This window comes from Oculina patagonica, chromosome 6, assembly GCF_052425735.1.
Source record: "Oculina patagonica isolate OP01 chromosome 6, crgOcupat, whole genome shotgun sequence".
Classification (NCBI taxonomy): Eukaryota; Metazoa; Cnidaria; class Anthozoa; order Scleractinia; family Oculinidae; genus Oculina; species Oculina patagonica.
The window spans coordinates 36,946,235-36,971,135 of record NC_135763.1 but is presented as its reverse complement, the minus strand read 5'-3'; the positions used below and the strand labels follow the sequence as shown (position 1 = coordinate 36,971,135).

The 24,901-nt window shown below is 38.2% G+C and overlaps 2 protein-coding genes and 1 pseudogene across 3 annotated transcripts in view; 1 reads left to right on the top strand and 2 right to left on the bottom strand.

Annotated features, from left to right (window-relative positions):
* Positions 1-24,713, top strand: part of LOC144657572 (uncharacterized) — a 36,224-nt gene extending 11,511 nt beyond the window's left edge. The window contains exons 6-22 of one of the 2 annotated variants that reach the window (XR_013571578.1): positions 134-318; positions 883-1,051; positions 1,525-1,621; positions 1,770-1,833; positions 2,122-2,215; positions 2,617-2,694; positions 2,868-2,966; positions 3,080-3,143; positions 4,264-4,298; positions 17,299-17,379; positions 18,662-18,725; positions 19,538-19,758; positions 20,306-20,437; positions 21,281-21,361; positions 22,307-22,406; positions 22,873-24,121; positions 24,267-24,713. Coding sequence is in view for 1 of the 2 variants with exons in the window: in XM_078517918.1 (XP_078374044.1) it covers positions 134-318; positions 883-1,051; positions 1,525-1,621; positions 1,770-1,833; positions 2,122-2,215; positions 2,617-2,694; positions 2,868-2,966; positions 3,080-3,143; positions 4,264-4,298; positions 17,299-17,379; positions 18,662-18,725; positions 19,538-19,758; positions 20,306-20,437; positions 21,281-21,361; positions 22,307-22,406; positions 22,873-23,045 (1,737 nt within the window). In the remaining variant the exon portion in view is untranslated. Of the gene's footprint in view, positions 1-133; positions 319-882; positions 1,052-1,524; positions 1,622-1,769; positions 1,834-2,121; positions 2,216-2,616; positions 2,695-2,867; positions 2,967-3,079; positions 3,144-4,263; positions 4,299-17,298; positions 17,380-18,661; positions 18,726-19,537; positions 19,759-20,305; positions 20,438-21,280; positions 21,362-22,306; positions 22,407-22,872 lie in introns of both variants that reach the window. The other variant, XM_078517918.1, reaches the window with a different exon arrangement.
* LOC144658863 (beta-1 adrenergic receptor-like) lies at positions 7,482-8,923 on the bottom strand. The gene has a single exon (XM_078519344.1). It carries the CDS (start codon positions 8,886-8,888, stop codon positions 7,680-7,682), a length of 1,209 nt encoding a protein of 402 aa, XP_078375470.1. The 5' UTR covers positions 8,889-8,923; the 3' UTR covers positions 7,482-7,679.
* On the bottom strand, positions 13,982-15,203 carry LOC144656479 (beta-1 adrenergic receptor-like; annotated as a pseudogene).
* Positions 24,714-24,901: the final 188 nt, after the last annotated feature.

Genomic DNA, 24,901 nt, shown 5'->3' with positions numbered 1-24,901 from the left:
GCTTTTGTTCAGGAGGGGAGTTTTGTTGGTTTTTTATTTGCATAAATTTTTATTAAAAATTTCAGTTGGTGTTTTTTTGTTTTGGACTTTGGCACTAACTCTTTAAAATTCTAATAATTATTATTCTTTGCAGATGCCTTTAGCTAATCGTTGCCAAAAGCATAATGCACAGGCATACCACCATCTTGTGTGCGAACAGCACTTTTTCCTGAGAACACTCTGCTTGGCTGATTCCACTGCTAAAGAGGACAAGAAAACAAAAAAGCTGAAGAAGCTTCTCTGTGAGTCTGTGGCAAACTTGGCAGAGTTGTTTGCTAGGTTGGTATTTAAATTGACAATATTTCCTCTAACCTTGTTTATGCCTCTTTGAAACAGTCTGGTTTTAAGTCGACAATGATGTTTTTCTGGTTTTGATCTGTTAATTCATTTCAGAGATTTGCCTAGCCCAGAGAATGATTAACAGAAAAAAACTTACATATAAGTCAAGTTTCTTATATTATGTGACAAATCTGGTAGGGGAACATATCCTGTATCCTGTATAACCTTTCCCAGGGATGTAGCTATAAGAGCTGGCTGCCAGCTATTTTCACTGGCTGGAAGAGAGCTTATGCCTGAAATTTCACTAGAAATCAAAAGACTTGGGATAATTTTGAGGATAAAGCTGGCTGGGCTTTTAAATGAGCCGGCTTAGTTTTTTTCTTAGCTACATATATCTGCTTTCCCACCCCCTCCTCCTAACGTCTTTCCCCCTACCGTGTAAGTTACTCACCCACCCCTGAAAAGTTTTTCTAAGTACAGTTGCTATTGTCACTTCTCTTGAAAAAGGCTCTTTCTATTGGCTGATGTTAAGTACCCTGTTTAAGGCTAAATCCTTTTTTGCAGGATTCCCAGTGTTTACCAGGATAGTGCAGACTATTTTGCCATATCTGGCCTTACCCTGCGAGACATTGTAGACAGAGCATCTAAGTCGGGACAGACTGTCGCAGAGGGCGTAATCTATTATTTGGATAAAAAACTACTGGGATCGGATGAACCAGTCAATGTATCTGAGGTGGGGAGATTTTGTGAGCAAATTTATGATAGAAATGTTTTAAAGTTTTGATGTAAAATGCAACCATTGTGCTTGAAATCTGTTGATTACCACCACCCCAGGTATAGGAATATGTTTAAATCCCAACTTGTAATAGGACAAGCTGGATCTCAATCATCAGTACGGCAAATTAACGAATCCCTGGTGTGTGAAGGGACCAGTAGGAGTATTGCTACTTCCCTTAGATGGGATCCGGGGAGTTTGGGGGGGGGGGGGGTTCTCCATTAAATCAGAAGTTTAAGGTAGGTGTGTGCTGCAAAGGGTCTTCAACCCCGTTCCTATTTAGAGAAACACAATTGAAAATTGACACCAGTCCTTTTTCACCACAACTTTAGACTGATGTAATAAATCCCTTGTAGTTCTTCCTTTATTGCTAGGAAGGCGTGGACATCCTTGTATTGTCTGAACTTTGCCATTGTGTTTTTTACTGTTAGAATACTGCCAAGAAAATTTTCAGGCTGTATTCCAAAGGGAAACCAAGTCGAGTTGCAGAGATTATTCTCATGTCATCTCTCAGTGGATTTTCATCAGGTTGGTTTAGTTGAATTGCCTGAAAAGTTGATTTTTTTTTTTTCATTTATGAACCTTGTATTGCTACATGTTCTTACATGTAGATCAATTTCATATTTAGTTGTAGTTTAATATTTCTTATTGATTATCATCCATTTGTCTAAATTAGACACAGCATTGTTTGCCCTGGAAGATCTGAAGAAGACTTGCAAAGCAGAAGGTGGTACTTACAGGTAGGCCATTTTGTCTAGAGTAGAACCTCCTCTCTGTCGACTCTTTGCTGTTTGACATACACTTAATGGCCTTTGGATCTTAAGGAGTCAGTATTATTTTTCTGCTAAAATCATAGACCTCTCCCTCAAGGAGAGAAATGAATTGAGAATGCAGATTTACTGCATGTCAAAATATTAAATAAGTACTGATACAGTACCACACTCCATGAGCAATGCAACATGATTTTGAAATCTCTCATTTGATATTTTTATATTGACAAATAATTTTTGTATCCTATTGTGTTTTAGTCTGTCACCACTAGACAACCTTGTGCGAGCAGTGTTGTATCTGCACCAGTGTGAACCTGATCATGCCCAGTTAGCTTTGTTCTCTATTCCTAAGGTGGGTGTGACTCAGAAAAGAAAAATGTCACATGCCTGTATGGTGTATTTATTTCACTGCATCTTTGATTTGAATGGTCACACACATGGGTTTTGGCAAGACTCTAGTAAGTTAAAGCTGCTTTCTACTGCACGATAAACGAAATTACATGAAAGTACACTAGGTTTTCATCCACAGACTTAAAAGTTAGAACCACCTTGTACAGCATAATAAACAGATAAACAGTATCATTGGCCTTAATTTGAACAGGCAATCACTTCCAGGAAATAGGCAGAAGTTTAATATTAATATCAAGGACATTTCTTTCTTTAATTATTGCTGAACAGTGTTTTGCAGATTCTTGATTTGTAAAAAGTAAATTGGTTTTGGTTAATTTTGTTTTAACCTCCAATTTTAAACAGAAAAAACTTGTTGAAGTTCTGGGCACTCATTATTACCTGCTACATGAAGATGGAACTCGTTTTACCCCTCTTGCACAGGTAAGTTTGAAGTTTCTGAAGTTTCCTGGTCATAATTAAGTTTAATTTCTGGGCCATAATTAGGTTCTAGTTATAGGTTGCATCATTGATGTGGATCACAATGCCTAGAAGGTCTCTGATAAATTCAGTATTAAGATATAAGCTTATTGGCAACATTTTCTTTTGTTTTTCAGTTGTTAAGAAAACATCAACCGAAGGTTTTCATGGAGGTTCTTCTCAGCCTACATGATAATAAATTCTTGTCTATAGATACACTGCTCACTTTGTTGGGGGTAAGCTGAAATGATTTTTTTCTCGCCTTTTCTTAACCCGTAGTCTTTATTATGTATGCAACATTTGAATATCGGTTTTTTTATCATAATATTTGTGTGTGTGTCATTTTCAGACCAGTAGGCCTGATGCCAGCCACAATGAAGTCGCTATTGGATTTATGGAAGCAGTACTTAATGGTTTGTGTCGAAAATAAATGTTCTTTTAAGGAGCTATGCCACGGTATTTCAAGTCAATCTGAAAACTCTCAAATTGAAGGAAACCTCAAAATAATGGTTTTCTAATGTGAAAACACAGCGCAGTAATAAAACCTCTAACAGGATGGTTTCGACTGAAAGATAAGACAGATTACGAATGATAAACATTGGCAAATTTTTCGAGCGTTGTCCGTGACGTAGCTTCTTTAATAAATACTTTCAGGCGCCATCATGTTAAAATGCAATACAGTAGAATCCTGATTTCTCGAACCTCCGGCCTTCAGGGGAAACGAAAATTGCTTTGAGGAATAGACAGGCTTGAGAAATCGGAGGTAAAATTACAGAGAAGACTAGTATTATCCAAGGGAAACGAAAATTCATAATCAATCATGTATTGCTCTTGCCTACATCTATACAACACCAGGAACAGTTTCTTATCTTTGAAGTCGCGTCTTGCAATCTCCAGCTTCATGTCGCAATTAGGAGTATATGTCGAAAAGATGAATAAATGGTAAATTGAAATAATCTCCAATCGAAAATACCAAACACGTTTGGCGAACTAACTAAACAAGAGTAATTACAAATACTGTGTTGCTTTAACGACTATTCTGACAGCTTTTCTGCACCAATGTTACATTACTAAAATAAAATTAAAAAAAACCATCTGGCCACGATTTTCCAAAAATTGAATAACTTAGGCCTCTCCCTCATCGAATGAGTGCCCCACACTCACCCCGCAATCTTATCCTAAATTGGAGATAACCGCGCGCGTTCGTTTCGTATTTCAGGATTTAAAGTATTTGTACAACAGGACATGCAGTAGAACCCCGGCAACTCGAACTCTGAAGGAAAACGAAAAACAGTTCGAGTTAGCGGGGTTTCGAGTTATCGGGGTCGATTTAATAAGACTGAAAAGTGGGTTTAAATCCAAGGGAAATGGAAGTTTGTTCGAGTTAGCGGGGTTGTTCGAGTTATCCGAATTCGAGTTACCGGGGTTCTACTGTATTACATTATGAAAACCATCGATTCTGGATTCTGGATTCGATTCAAAGTTATCCCTGAATAATAAGTCCTGATTTATGTTGTCGTTCGTTCATTTCAGATAAAAACAGATTGGACTCATTTGACGTAACAGTGGTAAGTCGATGTATAAAATTTGTTCCCGACATTGTTATTACTAGCTGTACATAGACTTAACAAAGTCACCTTAAAACTTGGTTGCCACAGGTCATGAAATGGTCAGGGAAAATAAGAACTTTTGAAGACCAGGAAATTTTATTTTGAGTCAGGGGAAATTATCATTTTGAAGAAAAGTCAGGGAAAATTGAAATTATAACAGCTCTGCTTTAATACCATTGATAGATTAACTTTTCAGGTCAATGGAATCTCAGCCATGTTTTTTTTTTTGGAACTGGAGGCTCGAGGCTGCTACTATATCTGACTTTTTTTTATTTATCTGGTCATTTTGAAAACTGATGTCTGTGGCAACTACGTAAAACTTAAACCTCACTTCAACTGTAAAACTAACCTTTCTCCTTAAAACGTGTGCGATGTCGGCCAAAACAATCTCAACACTCACCTAAATAAAACTTACTATAAAATAAAATATAAAAAAAAAACTCACCACTGACAACAGCCAACTGATATTAGTTCAAACAGGACAGTGTTTTTTAATTGGAAAGTGTACGCAACATACCTAAGTAGTTGGACAGTACGCGCCATTTGCGCGCGCTGTTTTTTTTTTTGGTTTAGTTTTGTTTTCTCTCTTGTGCATCAAAACCAACTCGGCTATTTTGTTTTTATTTGGTTATGTTTTTCAAATTTTGTTATACTTCGCGTCGTTCAATTCGTCTGTAATCATACTCGTGCTTAGGGATCGATCGTTATTTATTGCCTGTGGTGGGTCGGGGGATTTAATGATATCTGATCCCCCTCAAGCAGGCGCAATGTATTCATGCACCCCCTCCCCCCCCCCCCCCCGCCCCCAGAAGACACAATGATTCCATGTACACCCCACTCGCTTCGATATTTTTATTTTATTTGTTAAACTACACCCGTACCAGTTTCCACTTATCTGTATGTAAAGCCCACGGACAAATTTACAGAAAAATGTATGTATCTTTATGTAAAATGTATGTTTATTTACTAGTAAAAAGGTTGAGGATGGTGTTAAGATCCGAGAAAAAAAAAAGCCTCAATCAACAAAGCGTTGTTTATTTATTCAAATGTGGCTTGTGCGGTTCAAGGTATGTCGGCTTCACACGCCGACACTTGTACCAACGCGTTAATGAACATCGGAAATCAGTTAAAGAAAGAACACAACTGTGAACACAATCTGAAGCCTAAGAACCTTAGCTGCCTTGTATATAAAATTCTATATACATAGAGATCTTAAACCGGATCTTAACACCCAATCAGACTCGACTCGAGCAAAATTGTTTTTTTAATTAGCATCGTTTCCAAATAGTCACCTTCTCTTGTCACTTTCATATTAGCATAATTTGAAGAACTGACCTACGCATTTACTTGAAAATGACATCGTGAACGATGTCGAAACGTTGTTTTTATTCTCGCTAAAAATGTTTGTAAAACTGAAAATAACCCCAAAAAATCAATCAATATCTGTTGAAGTGACATTTTATAGTTTATGATTCATAAACAAGTTTTGCGCCATTTTTGCACCTGTGCCCAAAGGGTGGATAACGCTATCCATTGGGCAACTGATCACTAGTGGATAGAGGATAGTATAGTTAGGTTTGTTAGCTTACAATCATGGCGCGATGCAAAATTTCGGATAAAGCGGGAACTGGCACAAACCTAAAAGGCTAAAGCACTAAGTCCCATTTCTATTTCTTATTTTTTTTAATCTGAAAAGCAAATGTAGAGGCGAAGCGGAAGCAATTTAGCAAAAGTTTTTTTAAGAAGCAAAATCAAACAATGGTTCAAAGAGATCAGAAATTTAATGGTAATAACGTTTCACTGGAAAGACTCTTTAAAATGACGCCGGCATTTACTTGAAAACAATTTTCCTCTCCCGGCTCCTCGGCCCGCAGTTATTTAAAAGCAAGTCAATTATGAAGACAGAAGTTATTAAAAGGTTATGTTTTCATTTTTAAAATAAGCGTCGTTTTTATTTTCCGTCAAACAGCTGTTGAGGCCGTTGCGTGCTTCAGTGAATCACCTACGCACCTTAGCGAGAAAAATAAGCTCCATTTCAGATGGCCCTCAAGCGAGGCTAGTCCTGTCAGAATTAAAAATGTGGTTTTCATGAGTTTATTTTACCCTTGGAAACATTGTAGAAGCAACGACAACACAAAACAATGCTGAAAAAAAACTTTGATTTGTATCTTTCTTTAAAACAACTGGTCAGTTAGTGAGCTTTCAGTTAGTGAAGCTTCCACGCGCAAATTAGCAAGAAATATGAACACAATTTCAGACTGTCCCCTAGCAAGGCTCGTCCTGCCAAAAGCGAAAAATGTTGTTTTAGTCATTTGTTTTCTCTTGAAAACGTTGTAGATTGAACAACAACGAAATATAAACGCGATTTTTATTTTTCATCGAACAGATGTTTTAGATACCGTAAATGATCGATTAAGCGCCGCGGCGCTTATTTAATTTTCCGTGGCACTTATTCGAGAGCGGCGCTTATTTCAGCTACCGGTAAAACACTGAGGGGGAATTTAGAGATAGTTAAGTGAGGCGCGTACTAGGTGTGCCCAATTTGATATAAAACTATTTCGATGAAATACAAGAGGTAACATGAACACAGTTTCTCAGTCTCTTTGTGTAAGTATTTCTGTTCAAATACAAGAGGAAATCTTTGTAAATACCCAGATTAGCTCCGCGGCGCTTATTAAATTATTTTCGGTAAAGATACGGCGCTAATTCATGAGCGGCGCTTATTCGAGAGCGGCGCTAATTCGAGTAGCAGCGCTTAATCAATCATTTACGGTATTCTCTTCCAGTATAAGTTTCCATTCTAGCGCACAAATAACACAATTTCAACCTGCGCTCATGTTAGGCCTGTTGTGCGACAAGCGAAAACAAATTGGACAAATGAGGTTTCACGCGTTCAGTTCATTTTTTTCATCTCCCGCATTTCTTTCTTTTCGCTCTGCGATTTTTGCGAAAAAGAAAAAAATCCACCTCGTTGTGTTAAGTCTCAGACATATTTAGGGGAGACTTTTCGAACCATTCGAGTTTAAAATTTTATAGAAAAATAAAAAGGCAAACGGTCTGCATTAGTTAAAAATAATCGGGCTATGTTTTTTTTACTTCGTTTTTTTTTTCCTTTTTGTTTTTATATATTGCGAGCAAGTATATTTTACCCGGTTTTGTGTTATCAATCTGTGTAGTATTTCTCGAAGAAAAAGATCACCTCACATCAAAATTAGATATTTAAGGACAACAATTTTAATACAATTTCATTTATTGAACATATTTTCCCACAATCAAAAACGATCTTTAGGACTGACTTTCGAAGACAATCCTACGTTTTGAAAATGATTTCTAATGTCCTTACAAAGGTGTTTCCTCATATTCCTCTTGCGGCTGTGTTGGCGCTGTAGTTTCAAGTTCATTATTTAATGTCTTATTTACTTGTTGAACATCTTCTTGGCTAGCCCTATTTTGCTGAATTGGCGCTGTAGTATCATGTCCATTGTTCAATGCCTCATTTCCTTGTTGCATATGTTCTTCTTGGCTAGCCCTATTTTGTCCTTGTTCGACATTAGCTTCGACTTCAATCTGTCTTAGTGCAAAGATTTTCATTTCAAGTTCCTCAGCTTGTGCAACAGTCTTTCTTGACAACAACTGAATGAAAGCTACGCGAAAATATCGTATTCTAACAGTGTAAATTAGCGGATTTAACAGCGAATTTAGTACTGGCAACAGAGTAACAAGATACAAAACAATATGTCCTACATTAACAGAGATTCTGCCCTTTAGTGTATTGATAATAGCAAAACAGATATTTACCGGGACGTAGCACAAACAAATTGCTAGCAGTACAATAGTTGTCGTGAAAAACGCTTTCTTATTTTTGAGTATCTTCTCCTTGGCTTCTAAGGAAACTTGATTGGCAGCAATTTGTTTCTCGTTACGACGGACCTCTTTGTATACAGCAACATTAAAGTAAATCATGGCGGGGAAATAGAGAAACAGTATTACAGAACCAGCTAATATTGTCAGGAATTGTCTGTTTGTCAACCAGAGGTAATGTGTGGGAAGGATGATGGCTGCAGCCCACACCAGACCAGAGACTATCATGATACGAGCTTTGCTGACCTTGCTCTCGTGTGCAAAGGGGTGTTTTACTGCGACATAACGCTCAGCGCTCATCAAAAGCGAATGAAATAGCGATGCCAAAACACCTTTGACGGTAATGTCCGTCGCTATCTCCTTTAGACTACAAAACACGTCAGGCTTACCTTGGAAAAGTAAGATATAGCAGGCGAAATGCAAAGGTTGAACAACTAGTCCAACTACAAGGTCAGTTGTGGCTAAACAGGCGAGTGCTACGTTAGACTTGGTGCGAAGCTGTTGTTTGGTTTTCACTGCCACCATCACCAGGATGTTCAGCAAAATGATGAGAGGACAGGTGAGAGCGTTAACGACGAGTCGGACGGTAAAGACAGCGTGAAGATCAGGAGAAATCTTTTCAGGATTCATAGGAAGAAATGCGACACCACATCTGAGTAATGTAGTGTTGTCTGTGGTGTGATTCATCTTTGCTCGATTAACTGAGTCTACGAAGGTTTCTTCAATTTGTGTTTAGAGATCGTTTTCTCACGTTTGCACTTCCTCGCTTAGCTGAGTTTAATTGCAACCTTCTTTGGCGAAATACAAAGTTATTCCGAAATAATATATAGATTGTGAAACAATGGAAATCTAAAGAACTAAAATTAGTTGGATTGAGAACCGGTGATTGGACATTCGGTGCGTACTCATTTTAACGCGTAAAGAATTATTTCTTTCTTTGCTGCTCTACTGAGATTAAACCAACGACATTTCACTGACGAAGTGTTTCTTGAAGGCTTTGTTCTCGCATTTTTAATGAAAGGAAGTTAAGCGTTATAGGTGGCGGCAACAACGTGTGCTGTTTTGCACTGTGTCCGTTTGAATCTTTTTCGTTAGTTCATGTGTTGATTATGTATTGTGTTTTTGCAGAAACACGTTAATACGTGCGTAGTTCCGCTCACCCACCTGATTGCCTGAACACCCACCATTTTTTATCTGTTATGTTCGAGAAAACAAAGGTTAACTTTAAAATCCTCTCGTTAAATGTTCGAAGTATTACAGTCCTCTGTGATAGCAGATTCAAAGATCTCTTCGAGATACCGACTATTTTGCATGAAGGATGAGTCGAAGGTTTATCCTGTGTATTGTTCTTCGAACTTACCATTACAGTTGCTTTGTAGTTTACTTTAACAATTTCCTATCGCCTAGATCGCCTTTCAGAAACACGTGCGTTGAATTTTGTATTGCGATAAGAAAGCTTAACCACTCACATTCTCAGTTGGTTATGTCATGTATGATATGGGCTTGTCACGTTTTAGATTTGTTATATAACGTTTGTTAATCTGACGAGACAAGTCACGTTTTCAATTTGTTATGTAATGTGGTTTTACAGCATCTGCTTCATAACACTACGGGTTGGCAAGTGTTGACGCCTTACTATTAAATGACGCTTTCATCACCCACAGCGAAAAGTATTCCCTTGGATCTTTTTCGTCAGTTTATGTGTTGATTGTGTATTGTTTTCGTAGAACTGAACACGTTAATACGTGATGCATAGTTCCGCTCACACAACCGACCCCTGAACATCAAAATCCTCTCGTTTTTGATAGCGGAAAGAAGGTGAAAACACATTGTATTCAATGCAATATTGAACATATTTAAAAGTGTTTTGAACTTGTTTTAAGATTTGGCTATTTTTCTACTGTCCCAAAGAGGACAGTTTACGCGGCGTGCTTTTTGGTTGGACAGTGTACGCAACATGACAAAGTGGTTGGACAGTACGCATCATTGGCGCGCGTTTTTTTATTTTTTTTTTTTATTATTTTTTTTTTTAATGTTGTTGTGTCTCTTGGTCAAAACCAACTCGGCTATTATGTTTTAATTTGGTTATGGTTTTTATTGATTGGTAACAATTTGTTCAATTCGTCTGTAATCATACTCGTGATTAGGGGTCGATCATTATTTATTGCGTGGGGTAGGTCGGGGGATATCAAACCAGCCTGTAATATGTGATCCCCCTCAAGCAGCAGCAGTGTTTTCATGTACCCTCCCCCCCCCCCCCCAACAGATACAATGATTCCATGTACACCCCTCTCCCTTCGCTCCTCAACACACTATCTTAAGGTCGATATTTTTTTCATTTGTTAAACTACACCCGTACCATTTTCCACATATCTGTATGTAAAGACCACGGACAAATTTACAGAAAAATGTATGTAAAGCTTAAAATAACCCTAAAAAATCAATCAGTATTTCTTGACGTGGTATTCGTAGTATTCGCTGAACTCAGGATCGAGTGTTCCGGGTTCGAGCCCTGGCCAGGGTCACTGTGTTGTGTTCTTGGGCAAGACACTTTACTCTCACAGTGCCTCTCTCGACCCAGGTGTATAAATGAGTACCGGCGAATTTACTGCTGGGGGGTAACACTGCGATGGACTGGCATCCCATCCAGAGGGGAGTAGAAATACTCCAAGTCAATTCATGCTACGGAAACCGGAATAAGCACCGGCTTGATGTGCAGCTAGGGTCGTATGCAGACTTACTATGATTCATAAATAAGTTTTGCACCATTTTTGCACCTGTGCTCAAAGGGTGATAACGCTATCCACTGGACAACTGATCACTAGTGGATAGTGTAGTAAGGTTTGTTCAGTTCGCGAACATCCATGGCGCGGTGCAAAAGCAAATGTAGAGCCGAAGCGGAAGCAATTTAGCAAACGTGTTTTTAAGAAGCAAAATCAAGCAATAGTTTAAAGAGAACGGAAATTTAATGGTAAGACATATTTAAACTGCAGTTTGAAACGTTTTATTGGAGAGACTTTTTTAAAAATTACGCCGGCATTTACATAAAAAATCTTTCTCCTCTCCCGGCTCCTCGACCCGCAGTTATTCAACAGCAAGTCAATTATGAAGTTATTAAAAGGTTATGTTTTCATTTTTAACATGAGCGTCATTTTGTTTTCCGTCAAACAGCTGTTGAGGTAGTTTGTTTTGGTGAATCTTCCGCGTGCTAATTAGCGGGAAAATAAGCTTCAATTTCAAGCAAGGATAGTCCTGTTAGAATTGAGAAGTGTGGTTTTCATTAGTTTATTTTACCCTTGGAAACGTTTTAGAAGCAACGACAACACAAAGCAACGTTGAAAAAAATCCGTGATTTTTATGTTTTTTTTATAAACGGCTGTTCAGCTAAATGTGTTTTAGTGGAGTTTCCACGCGCTAATTAGCGAGTAAATATAAACACAATTCCAGACTGCATCCGTGCAAGGCTTGTCCTGAAAAAAGCGAAAAATGTTTTAGTCTTTTTTTTCTCTTGAAAACGTTGTTGATTGAACAACAACGAGATATAAGCGCGACTTTTATTTTTCCTCGAACAGATGTTTAGATTTTTTTCAGTGAAGTTTTGACGCGTAAGATAAATAAAAAAAAATATATATGTTTATAGTGGTCATGCACTTAGCTTCATATCTCAACGAGATAGCTAGTTTACAGGCATGCCACTGAAACAGAGGAAACAAATAAATAAAACAAATAAGATGAAAAGATATTTGCTTTTCGCGCTAAAAATAACGCCATTTCAAACTTCGCTCTTGGAAAACTTGTCCTGCCAGGAACGAAAATGTGGTTAACATCTGTTTTTTCTTATTGAAAATGTTGTAGATTGAACAAATAAAAAACTGACCGTGATATTAATTTTTCCTCAAACTGCTGTTTTAGATACCGTAAATAATCGATTAAGCGCAGCGGCATGTATTTAATTTTCCCTCTTAAAGGGGCGGCGCTTATTCGAGAGCGGCGCTTATTTGAACTACCAGTAAAACACTGAGGGGAATATAGAGAGAATTTAGTAAGACAGGTTCTAGGTATGCACAATTTAATATAAAATTATTTCGAATGAAATACAAGAGGTAACATGAACACAGTTTCTCAGTCTTCTTTGTGAAAGTATTGCTATTCAAATACAAGTGGAAATCTTTGTAAGTACTCAGATAAGCTCCGCGGCGCCTATTCGAGAGCGGCGCTTATTAAATTATTTTCGGTAAAGATGCGGTGATTATTCGTTAATAATAGATGCCTTTTAGCGCACAAATAACACAATTTCAACCTGCGCTCATGTTAGACTTGCTGTACGACAAGCGAAAACAAATTGGACAAATGCGTTTTCACGCGTTCAGTTCATTTTTTTATCTTCCGCCTTTCTCTCTTTCCGCTCTGCGATTCATGTAAAAAAGGGATAAAAATCCACCGCGTTGTGCGAAGTCTTAGACATAGTTCGGGGAGACTTTTTGAACCATTGGAGTTTAAAATTTTGAGAAAAATAAAAAAGCAAACGGTCGGCAGTAGTTAAAAATAATCAGGCTAATTTTTTTTCTTCGATCTTTTTTTCTTTTTTGTTTTTATATATTACGAGCAAGTATATTTAACCCGGTTTTGGGTTATCAATCTGTGTAGTATTCCTCGAATAAAAAGATCAAATCACATCAAAATTAGATATTTAAGGACAGCAAATTTAATACAATTTCATTTATTGAACATTTTTTCCCACAATCAAAAACGATCTCTTTCAAACGATTTCTTTCGAAGACAAGCCTTCGTTTGTTTGTAGTTGAACGGCTGTTATGCTGATCGTAGGTATCCATGCTTCAGGAATTTCAATTCCGCTATCTCTATTGATATTATTAGAATGAAGTCTTATTTGGATAGCCTCTTTGACCCTGCGTGTGTATCGGTGAGGGTCACGATCGATAAACTTGACTTGATTCCATAAAGGAATATGCCCCGTTTTGTTTGCGTGCTCCGAAACTGCGGAGGTTTGTGTATGAGCAAGCCTTATGTCTCTGTCGTGTTCTTTTATCCTGTCTTGCATCGCTCTCCCTGTTTCCCCTATATATACTTTGCCGCATTCACATGGAATTTTGTATACAACACCTTCTTGTTTGCCTTGTTCTAGGGCGTCTTTCGGTCGTACTAAGTAAGACCGAAGAGTTGTGTCAGATTTAAAGACGGTGCGAACGCCTTGTTCTTGTAGGCAGCGGCGAAGAACCTCTGATACACCTTTAATATAGGGTAAAACCGCGGTAGATTTGAATTGGGTTCGTTGTTGGCTGTTGGTCTTGTGGTCTTAGTAAGTTTTCGTATGAACGAAGACGGATAACCGTTAGAAACAAGTACCGACGATAAATGTTTCTTTTCTTGAGAGATAACTGATGGTTTTGTTATGAGGTGTTTGGCTCGGTCATATAGACACTTAACAATACCACGCTTCACTGTCTGAGGATGGTGTGAGTCATAGGCTAAGTACTGATCAGTGTTTGTGGGCTTTCTACATACACTGGTAGTAAGAAGGCCGTTTGAGTCCCTTATAACTGACGTGTCGAGAAAGGGAATGCTGTTATCTTTCTCGGTTTCCATGGTAAAACGAATAGTGGGCTGTTGGCTATTAAGATGTTGTAAAAAGCCGTCGACTTGGTCTTGATCTAATATAGTAAAAGTGTCGTCTACATATCGTTTCCAGATCTTAGGTTTGTAGATCTAAGATCTGGAAACGATATGTAGACGAACTTTTACTATATTAGATGTCTTTACTATATTAATGTCTCATTTACTTGTTGAACATCTTCTTGGCTAGCCCTATTTTGCTGTGTTGGCGCTGTAGTATCATGTCCATTGTTCAATGCCTCATTTCCTTGTTGCATGTGTTCTTCTTGGCTAGCGCTATTTTGTCCTTCGACTTCATTCTGTGTTGGTCCAAAGATTTTCATTTCAAGTTCCTCAGCTTGTGCAATAGTTTTTCGCGACAACAACTGAATGAAAGCTACGCGAAAATCTCGTATTCTAACAATATAAATCAGTGGATTTAACAGCGAATTTAGTACTGGCAATAGACCAACAAGATACAAAACAATATGTCCTACACTAGCAGGGATTTTGTCCCTTAATGAAGTGATAACAGCAAAACAGATATTTACTGGGACATAGCACAAAAAAATCGCAAAGAGTACAATAACTGTCGTGTAAAAGGATTTCTTATTTTTGAGTATCTTCTCCTTGGCTTCTAAGGAAACTTGATTGGCAGCAATTTGTTTCTCGTTACGACGGACCTCCTTGTATACAGCAACATTAAAGTAAATTACGGTGGGGAAATAGAGAAACAGTATTACAGAACCAGCTAATATTGTCAGGAGTTGTCTGTTTGTCAACCAAAGAGCTATGAGTAGGAAGGATGATCGCTGCAGCCCACGCCAGACCAGAGACTATCATGATACGAACTTTGCTGACCTGGCTCCCGTGTGCAAAGGGGTGTTTTACTGCGACATACCGCTCAGCGCTCATCAAAAGCAAATGATATAGCGACGCCAAAACACATTTGACGGTAATGTCCGTTGCTATCTCCTTTAGACTACAAAACACGTCAGGCTTACCTTGGAAAAGTAAGATATAACAGGCGAAGTGCAAAGGTTGAACAACTAGTCCAACTACAAGGTCAGTTGTGGCTAAACAGGCGAGTGCTACGTTAGACTTGGTGCGAAGCTGTTGTTTGGTTTTCACTGCCACCATCACCAGGATGTTCAGCAAAATGATGAGAGGACAGGTGAGAGCGTTAACGACGAGTCGGACGGTAAAGACAGCGTGAAGATCAGGAGAAATCTTTTCAGGATTCATAGGAAGAAATGCGACACCACATCTGAGTGATGTAGTGTTGTCTGTGGTGTGATTCATCTTTGCTCGATTAACTGAGTACAGTCTGCCAAGGTTTCTTCAATTTGTGTTTGGAGATCGTTTTCTCACGTTTGCACTTCCTCGCTTAGATGAGTTCAACTGCAACCTTCTTTGGCGAAATACAAAGTTATTCCGAAAACATATATAGAATGTGAAACAATGGAAATCTGAAGTACGAAAAGTAGTTGGATTGAGAACCGGAGATTGGACATTCAGTGCCTACTCATTTTAACGCGTACTGAGGGACTAACGACAATGCAACGGCGAAGCGTTTCTTGAAGGCATTGTTCGTTCATTTTTTTGTGGCGGGAAGTTAGGCGTTATAGCTGGCCGAAACAACGTGTGCTGTTTTGCAAACTGTATTGTATTGCATTCTGTTCATTTGGATCTTTTTGTTAGTTTGTGTTGATTATGTATTTTTTTCGCAGAAACACGTTAATACGTGCATAGTTTCTGTCAAGTTCGAGAAAATGAATTCCAACTTTCAGTCAAATTCTCTAGTGTTCGAGTTATTGTATAGTCCTCTGTGAGGGCGGGGGAAAAGGTGAAAAGACAGTATTCAATGTAATACATGCATGCACGGAACATGCTTAAAAGTGTTGTGTTCTCTTTTCGTAATTGCAATTCACGGCGGGAAAATTTTTCCACTAATTTCCCTTCTTTGAACTTGTTTTAAGATTTGGCCATTTTTTTTTTTTTTTTTGCTGATGCTTTGATAATCTTTTTATGTTACGTGACCTAAAGAAAGGGAACATACCGAAATTGTGACGTGTACAGTGTCGGCTACAAGACACCTGTGTTTTTTACGATCCAGTTGACAGCTGCTATTTCATGTGTTATAGCTCACTCTTTGATTTTAAACGGACATGTTTTAGTTTTAAAAAATCCTCTAGATACCCACTGCTAATAACAGCAGATCATAATTGGCTAATAAACCTTTCCCTTTACTGAAAAACATTAATTAAAAATCGTGAAATCGGCACTTTACTTTCTCGGATGTTTATGTCGCAAACGTTTGCCTTGCCTCCAACGCAGACGTTCTTTGGGCTCGTCTGCGTAGGAGGCTAAAGCCCTGGTCAAACGGTAACGCAAGTGCACGCAAGTAGTCGCAAGTTGAACTTGCGTTGGATGGCCAAACGGACACGCAAGTTGTAAAAAGAGCCATTTAAATGCTGCTGTGCGCGCTGCAATTCAGTATTTGAAGTATACAGCAAAACTTGCGTTGACTTGCGATGGGTGGCCAAACGGTAAAAAACTTGCGTTGACTTGCGTGCAAATTTGTTCTCGACCAGAGTGAACGCAATTCATCGCAAGTCAACGGAAGTGCACGCAAGTCCTGGCCAAACAGAGACGCAAGTAAACGCAAGTTTTCAACTAACGTCCACTTGCGTCTAATGTTTGCCGAGAAATTTCAGCGGTTATGTATTCACGGTAGCTTTTGCGCGACATTTATCTCGAAAAGAAAACTGCAATAATAAGGGTGGAGTCTGTGAGGATACAATGTGTAAAATGAAACGTGCATTAAGGTGGACAATTATGGCAGTAATATGCAAAGACACCACATTTTAAAATACGAAATTTTCAGTGATCTTGGAATTAGAATTTGGTAGTATACATATACCATGCCATATAAAATACAGCCAATCAGAATACAGGAAAGCCGTTGTATATTCGACGGTATTCAACCCAACCTTCCCATCGTGCGCTGCGATTTTATTCTCGACGAAATTTGGTAAACGTATTTTCTATGGCATGGTATAAAATAGACGTCTCTAAACTACCCATCCACACCAAAACTACACTTCCATTTCAAAACTTAAAACCACGCATCAAAATTAGTCGGAAATCGAAAGACTTGTCCTGTTTCACCCCTTTAGAGCGGTTTTCACTTGAGTGTCGAATCTACAGAACATTTTCTTTGATTTTGCATTACTACGCTTAGTGATTGGTTTAAAAAACTCGCGCCACTTTCTCATCCAAGTAGAAGTAAATCCAAAAGCAATCGCTCGTTCAAACACGTTATTCCGCGCTTCGCTCCGTCTACATCAGGGGCTAGTTTGATTGAGATTTGATTGGTTCACTGGATTGTTCGTATCTTGTGATTTGCCAAAATAATAACTTTGGCCAATTGTTTAAAGTAAATGATAATCTTAACTCACTGGGAGAAATGCATTCTTTTCAGATTTCATTGTGTGGAATTTACTTGGAAAGAATTGGAAGCACCCACAAAAAGCGTCAGGCATCCTTATCTCATCAACATGTTGTAAGTGCGTCATATACTAACTTAGGGCCTGTTAGGGTTAGGGTTACCCTTCATTCAGAGCTGCCCGGGTGAGAGAGCTTTTCATACATTTCTTTATAAAAAGGGAGATTAAGCTTGACGTTGATTTTTCCAGCGAACGGCTAAAATTCAACTTTTGCCGTCTGCCGTTCGTTCGCCGGAAATGAGTAGTTTTGTGTTTGTCGTGAGTGTGGGATTTTTTCACTATTTTTATGAGGGAGTAAGTTTAGAATTTGATAGAAAGGTAAGAAATTGAAAGACAAGCTCGCGTTTGCCGTATAACGTCCTGCTTAATAGAGAGGTTAAGCATGACGTTTATCTTTCCCGCAAACGACCAAAATTGAATTTTTACCGTCCGCCGTTTGGCGTTCGTTCGCGGAAATAAGTAGTTTTGTGCTTGTCGTGAATGTAGGACTTTTTTCCTATTTTTATGAGGGATAAATTTTAGAATTCGATAAAAAGGTAACAAAATGAAAGGCAAGCTCGAGTTTGCCGTTTGCCGTATAACGTCATGCTTAATCTCTCTAATATCTCTAGTAGCTGCGATCCGTTTACTTGAGAAATGGCAAAGTTGGCACAGGGGGTAGGGTGACCCGGGCTAGAAGGTCACGCGTTTTGAAGGTTGGGTGAGTCAACTTGGGGAGTCAACTTTCCTCCGTGTATACACTTTGGAAACGTTTGACTCGCCTACCAGAGAGAAGTCTGGACATACAGAGCATGCGTGAAACCGGGAGAGATTGGGGGTAGGGGCGGGGACAACTGGGTTGGCAGGGACAACTTTTCTCAAGTCACGTTCGATAAAGATAGCTCGGGGAAAAGGGTAACTGTTTTACTAGGGACAACGTTTCTTCACATAAACAAGCTCTTATTCGTGATTTATATAGGTACCTCTGGAATAATGCAAGGACCACTTGTACAAACAGCAGCGAAGTGAAGCCGGATCTTGACGTAGTTCAGGATCAGCAATATAGAGAAAAACGATAAACCAAATGCAAGGTTGATCGGACAGCTAAAAAGGCTAAATTGGGCAAAAAGGCTATATTGGGCTATAAAGGCTATATTGGGCAATAAAATTGATTTATATAGCCATGCTTACGACAAGAAAAAGATAGTGGGAAATGTATGGGGCAGGGCAGTAGGGTGGGGGTAGAAGGGAAGTTGCGAAAAAAGCAGAGTTAGTGTCGTGTAAAAATATTAAAGTGATGGTTAGTGACATAATAATGATGTAAACACTTAAGTGACACTATGTTGTTTGTTATTCTAGCCTAAAGGGAAAGGGCATTTTGGAACACGTCATCCGTGGCTAAACAAACTGTCACCTTTTCAAGGTCAGTTAATTATTTTTAAAATGCCAATTTAAGCGTTTAGGCAAATATTAACAATTTAAAACTAACTATTGTTTGCTTGTAGAAACTCTTAGTATTTCGTCTACCATCAGTGAGAAACGATAAGTTGCTACGCAAACGATTCTACGGACAGCTCGAAAAAGTACTTCGTGCCTTAATTTTACGTTTTGCAAGGACATGCATGTTGTAGTTTTACAACTGTGTAATTCGGCGAATACGTCGTACTTACAGTGTAAGCTCGTGATCTTCAGTTTAGTGCCAATTGAGGCCTTGTCGAGTTCTAGTCAACAGCTAGTTGAATTACAGCTAGGCCTCGTGAACTTGTAGTAGTACCTCCGCAAGCACGGTTTGCAGTCTTGTTCTATTTTTGGCTCACGGATTTTAGCTAATTTAGGGCTTGGGAAATGACCATCAAATTCGTTGAAATATAAAAATAGCCTCTTAAAACAGTGAAGGAACATTTCAATAACACAGCAAATACCAAAGAAGGTACGGATGGCCAAAAGCAAGATTGAAACGGATTGCGATATGGATTTTTAAAAGATTGTTGCGCTGAACAGTTTTCAAAGTTAATCTCGTTTGCTTGTAACCTTAGATTTTAACGCACGGGAGATACCGGCAAATGGTTGCAATGAAGCTATGGTTTTTTCATTAAGATGCATAGAAGTAATTTGTTTGCAAACATAAAGTTTCATAGCGAGTGTTTGGCAAAACTTAATAAAATAAACTTATCAGCCGTGACACAGTCCCTTTAACAAAGTGTATAAGTAAAGTATTTGCATTCTGATTTCCAGGCTCATTGCCTCTTCCTGGAGTCCCAGGCTGCCCCTGTTACAAGCCAGTCTCTACCCAGGGCTCTCCTCAACTATCACGGTCCACGTCACTGTTCTCCGGTCCATCCAGACGAACAGCTGCTAAAGCTCCTTATCTTACACCTCCGCGCGGTGTAGACACGCCAGCGAGCCTTAGTGAGTGCAGCTGTTGTTGCTGTAATGAAGATCTGATGAAACTTCAGGTGACTGGTTTGTAACTGTAGTAAACTCAACTTAAAGGGACTGTGTCACGGATTTTAGCTTAATTTAGGCATGGTAAATGCCCATCAAATTCGATGAAATATTAAAATAACCTCGTAAAACAGTGAAGGAACATTTCAATAAGACTCCGAATACAAAAGAAGGTATGGATGGCCAAAAGCAGCGAAGATTTAAACAGATTGCGATACGGGTTTTTGAAATTTTTTTGGGCTGAACAGTTTTCAATGTTGATCTTGTTTGCTTGTAACTTTAAATTATAACGCCCGGGAGACACATTTGGTTGCAATGAAGCTATGGTTTTGTCATTTAGATCCGAATAAGTAATTCCCGGCTTCATGTATTTTCTTCAAGTGTAAATTGGTTGACTGGATTGTCCGCGTCCTTTGTAATTGGCCAGAGTGATTTATACTTTGGTTTTGGTTTTACGACACTCAATCGAGAACCGTCTTAGACAAACAAAACCAAACTAGCCCTGAATAAGTATTACTGTATGTCATTGCTGAAATATAAATTTCTCGTCTTCTTCAGGCGCTGCTGTGTTCTCAGTTTGTTAGCAGTGAGTTGTGTAATTTTGTTTTGAGCAAACTTGAAGGCCAAAAGATTAAAGAAAGGACCTCTTTACTGCTTCTCTGTTTGCCGCATGTTAACAGACATTCTGAGGTAAGAAAGGAACTTCCTTTGAGAAGTTTAATATATTATGTACGAACTATAATATGTGACTACTTAGTAGAATTTTTACTGTGCCACATTCACTTGTTTAAGTCACATTGCAAGGGGGCGAACCTTTATCTTGTGCGTAAACTTTTTCCCATTTCTCGACCAGCTTTTTAACGGTTTTCGAAAGCAAGTAAAAAACCTTGACCCTCGTGTTTTACGTTTGTCCATATCGCAATTTAATTCTATCCTCTCCATCGTCAGTCATCCTTACTTCTAAATATTAAAGGGACTGCGTCACGGATTGAGCTAAAATTAAGCATGGAAAATGACCATCAAATTCATTGAAATATAAGAATAACCTCTTGAAACAGTGAAGGAGCATTTCAATAACACACTAATTACAAGAGAAGGTACGGATGGCCAAAAGCGACGAAGATTGAAACGGATGGCGATATGAGTTTTTGAAATATTGTTGGGCTGAACAGTTTTTTTAAAGTTAGTCTTGTTTGCTTGTAACTTTAAATTATAACGCCCGTGAGACACATCTGGTGGTAATGAAGCTATGGTTTTGTCATTTAGATCCATAGAAGTAACTTCTTCGCAAACATTAAGTTTCATATAACGAGTATTTGGCAGATCTTACAGTAATAAACTAAACTCAGTCGTGACACAGTCCCTTTATAACCACTGTCATTATTGTTTAGCTTCCTGTGGTTAATGTTGAGTCCCCTTAAAACTGGTTCAAGACACTTCCACAGAACAGTCAGGCAGACAGATTGTCCTCTTGTCCACAAAGCCCACAAGAATTGCCTTGTCATAAGCGCCTCATTTTCTGTTGTTTTGTAGGCTATTGCTGTTGTTTTGGATGAGTTTCCAATGATAACATTACCTTATGCAGAATATTATTTTGGCCAGGATGTTGACAAGGTTAGTTGTTACTGCTAAAGTGAAGAAATATTTTCAGTTATCCCCTGCGGCACTAGTGAAGCGGAGCAAGATTAAAATAATTTCTAAGAAACTCTCCCATAAAAAACGAAATTGTCCTTTTTTATACGAATTATAACACTGGAAATCTCCCTTCTGTTTTTTTTTTTCTGCAAACCGCCTTTGGAGATCCGGTTTCAAGTCAAGTTTTTTTTCGCCTGAGATTATCAAGTCCTTTGTGTTTTGGCGAATGGTTAACGTTCGAAACTTCAGACATCAATAAATCAAAAATGGCAACATCGTTCAATTTCGCTTTTTCAATTCAAGTTGATAATTAGCCAAGGTTTTCACTTGCCCACAAATACTGCACCAAAGTTTCTTTAGAAGCGAACAGATTAAAAGATAGTACAAGTCGTTGTCATGAACATCACTTGCTCATGATTCAGTAGTAGAAAGCTTGTAGTTCTGCTGGTCCTCTAGTGTAGCAGTTGCTATTTTGTTTGGGGGCTAGGGGCATTGTTCCTGTTGTTTGTTCTGTTGTTCTCTCGAAGAGTAGTAGAGCGGTTTTCACTTGAGTGTCGAAAGTAATTTGCGTTTTCTTTGGTTTTGCGTTCACTACGCTTAGTGATTGGTTTAAAAATTTCGCGCCACTTTCTCGGCCAATCAGGAGTAAAACCAAAACCAATTGTGACTCGCTCGCGCACGTTTTCCCGCGCTTTGTGCCAACTACATGTAATTGCTTCGAGTTTTGATTGGTTCACTCGATTGTCTGTGTCCTTTGTGATTGGTCAGAGTAATTACTTTGGTTTTGGTTTTGGTTTTGGTTTTACGACACTCAATTGAAAACTGCTCTAAGCCATTCATGCAAGACCTTGCAAGAGCTGCTACCCGACCCCTCACTCACAGACTTTTTGTTTGTTCAGCATAATCGTTTTTTTTTTTTATTAGTGGTCGCATCTGGTTCACACCTTACTTGACATGTGTAAAGAAGAAACGAACAGTGATGATTCAGAGTCCAAGAGGGTCACCATTGTGGCAGTCTTAAAAGGTAACATTTGCAAGCTATGAATATTTTTCCATGAGCGCTTGTTGGATATGAGATGGTAGGTAGTCAACAAGGCACGAAGCGCCGAGTTGGCTATAACTATCTCATATCCAACAAGCGCGAGTGGAATAATCGTTTTATTAAAAACAAACTAATAATTGCAATATTTGAGCTCTCCGGCTGTTCTCGCTGACGCAAACACCTATCCTATTTGTGATACATGGGTTATGAGCTCATATACCATGGGCTGTAAACCAATCAAAACTCAGGAATTGCAATATACCATGGCTAGTTTTTAATAAACTTGAAATACAACAGGGGTTTTTGCGAGGTCTGTTCCGAGCACAGTGCACACACTTGTTGGGCGTCAGATAACAAAAATGCTGGTTGCTTATTATAAATAAATTTAAATAACTTAATGTTAGTCTGTGGAATGTCCAATCAGTCTTCTCTTTTCATTTATACCCAGGAACTCTTGAGCAGCTCTCCAGAATAGTGACTCCAAGTGAGTTCCTTGCTTTGTTGCCTAGCGACGGATGTCTTGGATTCTTCCTGCCGTATCTTCAGCACTGCTACAGTCGATGTGCGTCGGATTCGGTCAGCGAGAGACTGGTGACGGGAACAAGGCAATTAGCGACCTGAGAAAAAAACGGCCAACTTCAGTTATAAAAGAACTGAACCTCACAGAGGAAAATTCAAGATTTGAAGGAAAGACAGGCGCAAATGATATGTAGCTTGTAGCGGTTAAACGGACTTAAACGAACTAAGAACGTCAAAAATCGTTTCAACAGTCTGTCTTATAAATTACCGTCAATCATAGTTTAATACCACTGCAGTCAAACGGCAACTGATCTCGCCTGTTGCAATGGTAACGTCGTGACCAATTACGCGCTCAGTCCGGGATCTTGTGCCGTTTTAAGTAAATCTTCGTTGAAGCACTCATAAACTTTTCGAATTTTATTATCCAATCAAAAAAATTGCACGAGCACTCGAGAGTACTCCGATAGCGCGATCAGTTGCTTAGCAACCACGACACGAAACTGCGGGCGCAGTCTTGTTTCAGAATCCGCCATTCACAGGTTCAGTGGAATTTCGATTTCCCGACCCTCCCAATAACTCCAGCTGTTTCTCTTGATCTGCTTGACTCAGTCAAACACTGCAATCTTACCCCCGGTTTCTCCAACCAATTCTCGTTTCCCTTAGAACGTAAAGAAATCATTACACTGCACTTATCTCCTTGACTTTGCTTGCTGCCCACAACTTCAAATGAGCGCAACTAGCCAGCATAATTACTGTCACGATACGTTTTCGGATTTGATAAACAAATCACAGCACGCGTAATAATTTGGTTAAACAAAGTTCTTGACCCAAAATCCTGAAACGGTTTTGCTTGACACAGATTGAAATATTTTTTTTAATAACAGTAAAAAATGTATAGAGGTAGGTTAAACCTACAGTAAATTATTTGCGAGCCAAAGAAGTAAGTTGACACGACAAACCAATTTTGAATTTGTAAATAAGAGTATTTTTAGCTAAGAGGAAGAGAAATTATACCATTCACAGAAAAAATCTATCAATTAAAAAGTTAGAAAATAATGAAATCATTCAACTGTTCTACTATTTTGCGTACTTTCTATATTGCAAACTTTAAATTTAGTGTTCTCAAAAATCTTTTGAGTATGGCCTTATAGCACATCAGTAATTTTGGATCAATTTAGGTTTCTGGGAAACTGCTCACCTACCCCTCCCCAAACCTAACATTAACCCTTACTTATCGCTTTGGGCAAAATGTTAGGTTTGGGGAGGGGTAGGTGAGCAGTTTCCCAGAAACCTAAATTGATCCGTAATTTTAAAGGGATCGAGAAATAGGAGAGGTATCCAGATTATCTACATTTCACAGGGGAAATAATCAAACTGGTATCTCATTATAAGATTACAGAAAAAAAATAGAAGCAAAATATATAACAAGAACTTTATTTTAATTGCAGATATTAAAAATGCTATTTACAAAGTCAATTACATACTAACAAGCTAGACTAACTTATAGATATTTTTTAAACCTTATAAACAAGAAATTATTCTCACAAGAATGAAAAACGTTTATGAGTACACTGCATTTCTTAGTCAGTTTCCAAATACCATTCTTCTCCTTACAAAGACATCTTGCAGATGGTTTCTTGTAGTTTATTAAACAAAAGGCCGTTGCCTTCAAAAAAATGTTGAAAATCAACTGAAACTTGTTACAAGTAAATTGTATTTTCAATTCCTTCTATTCTGGACATTTAACGTTCCTAGCACGAAATATACAGCATAGAACCAAACAAATATTTTTTTTTAAAAAAAAAAAAAAAAAAAAAAAAAAAAAAAAAAAAAAAAAAAAAAAAAAAAAAAAAAAAAAAAAAAAAAAAAAAAAAAAAAAAAAAAGAAAAAAAAAAAAAAATAAATTTTTTAAAAAGATATAAAAAAAAAAAAAAAAAAATAAAAAAAAAAAAATAATA

Excerpts from the sequence above, each read along its gene's own strand:
- LOC144658863 (XM_078519344.1), bottom strand. The coding sequence starts at position 8,888 with ATGAATCACACCACAGACAACACTACATTACTCAGATGTGGTGTCGCA.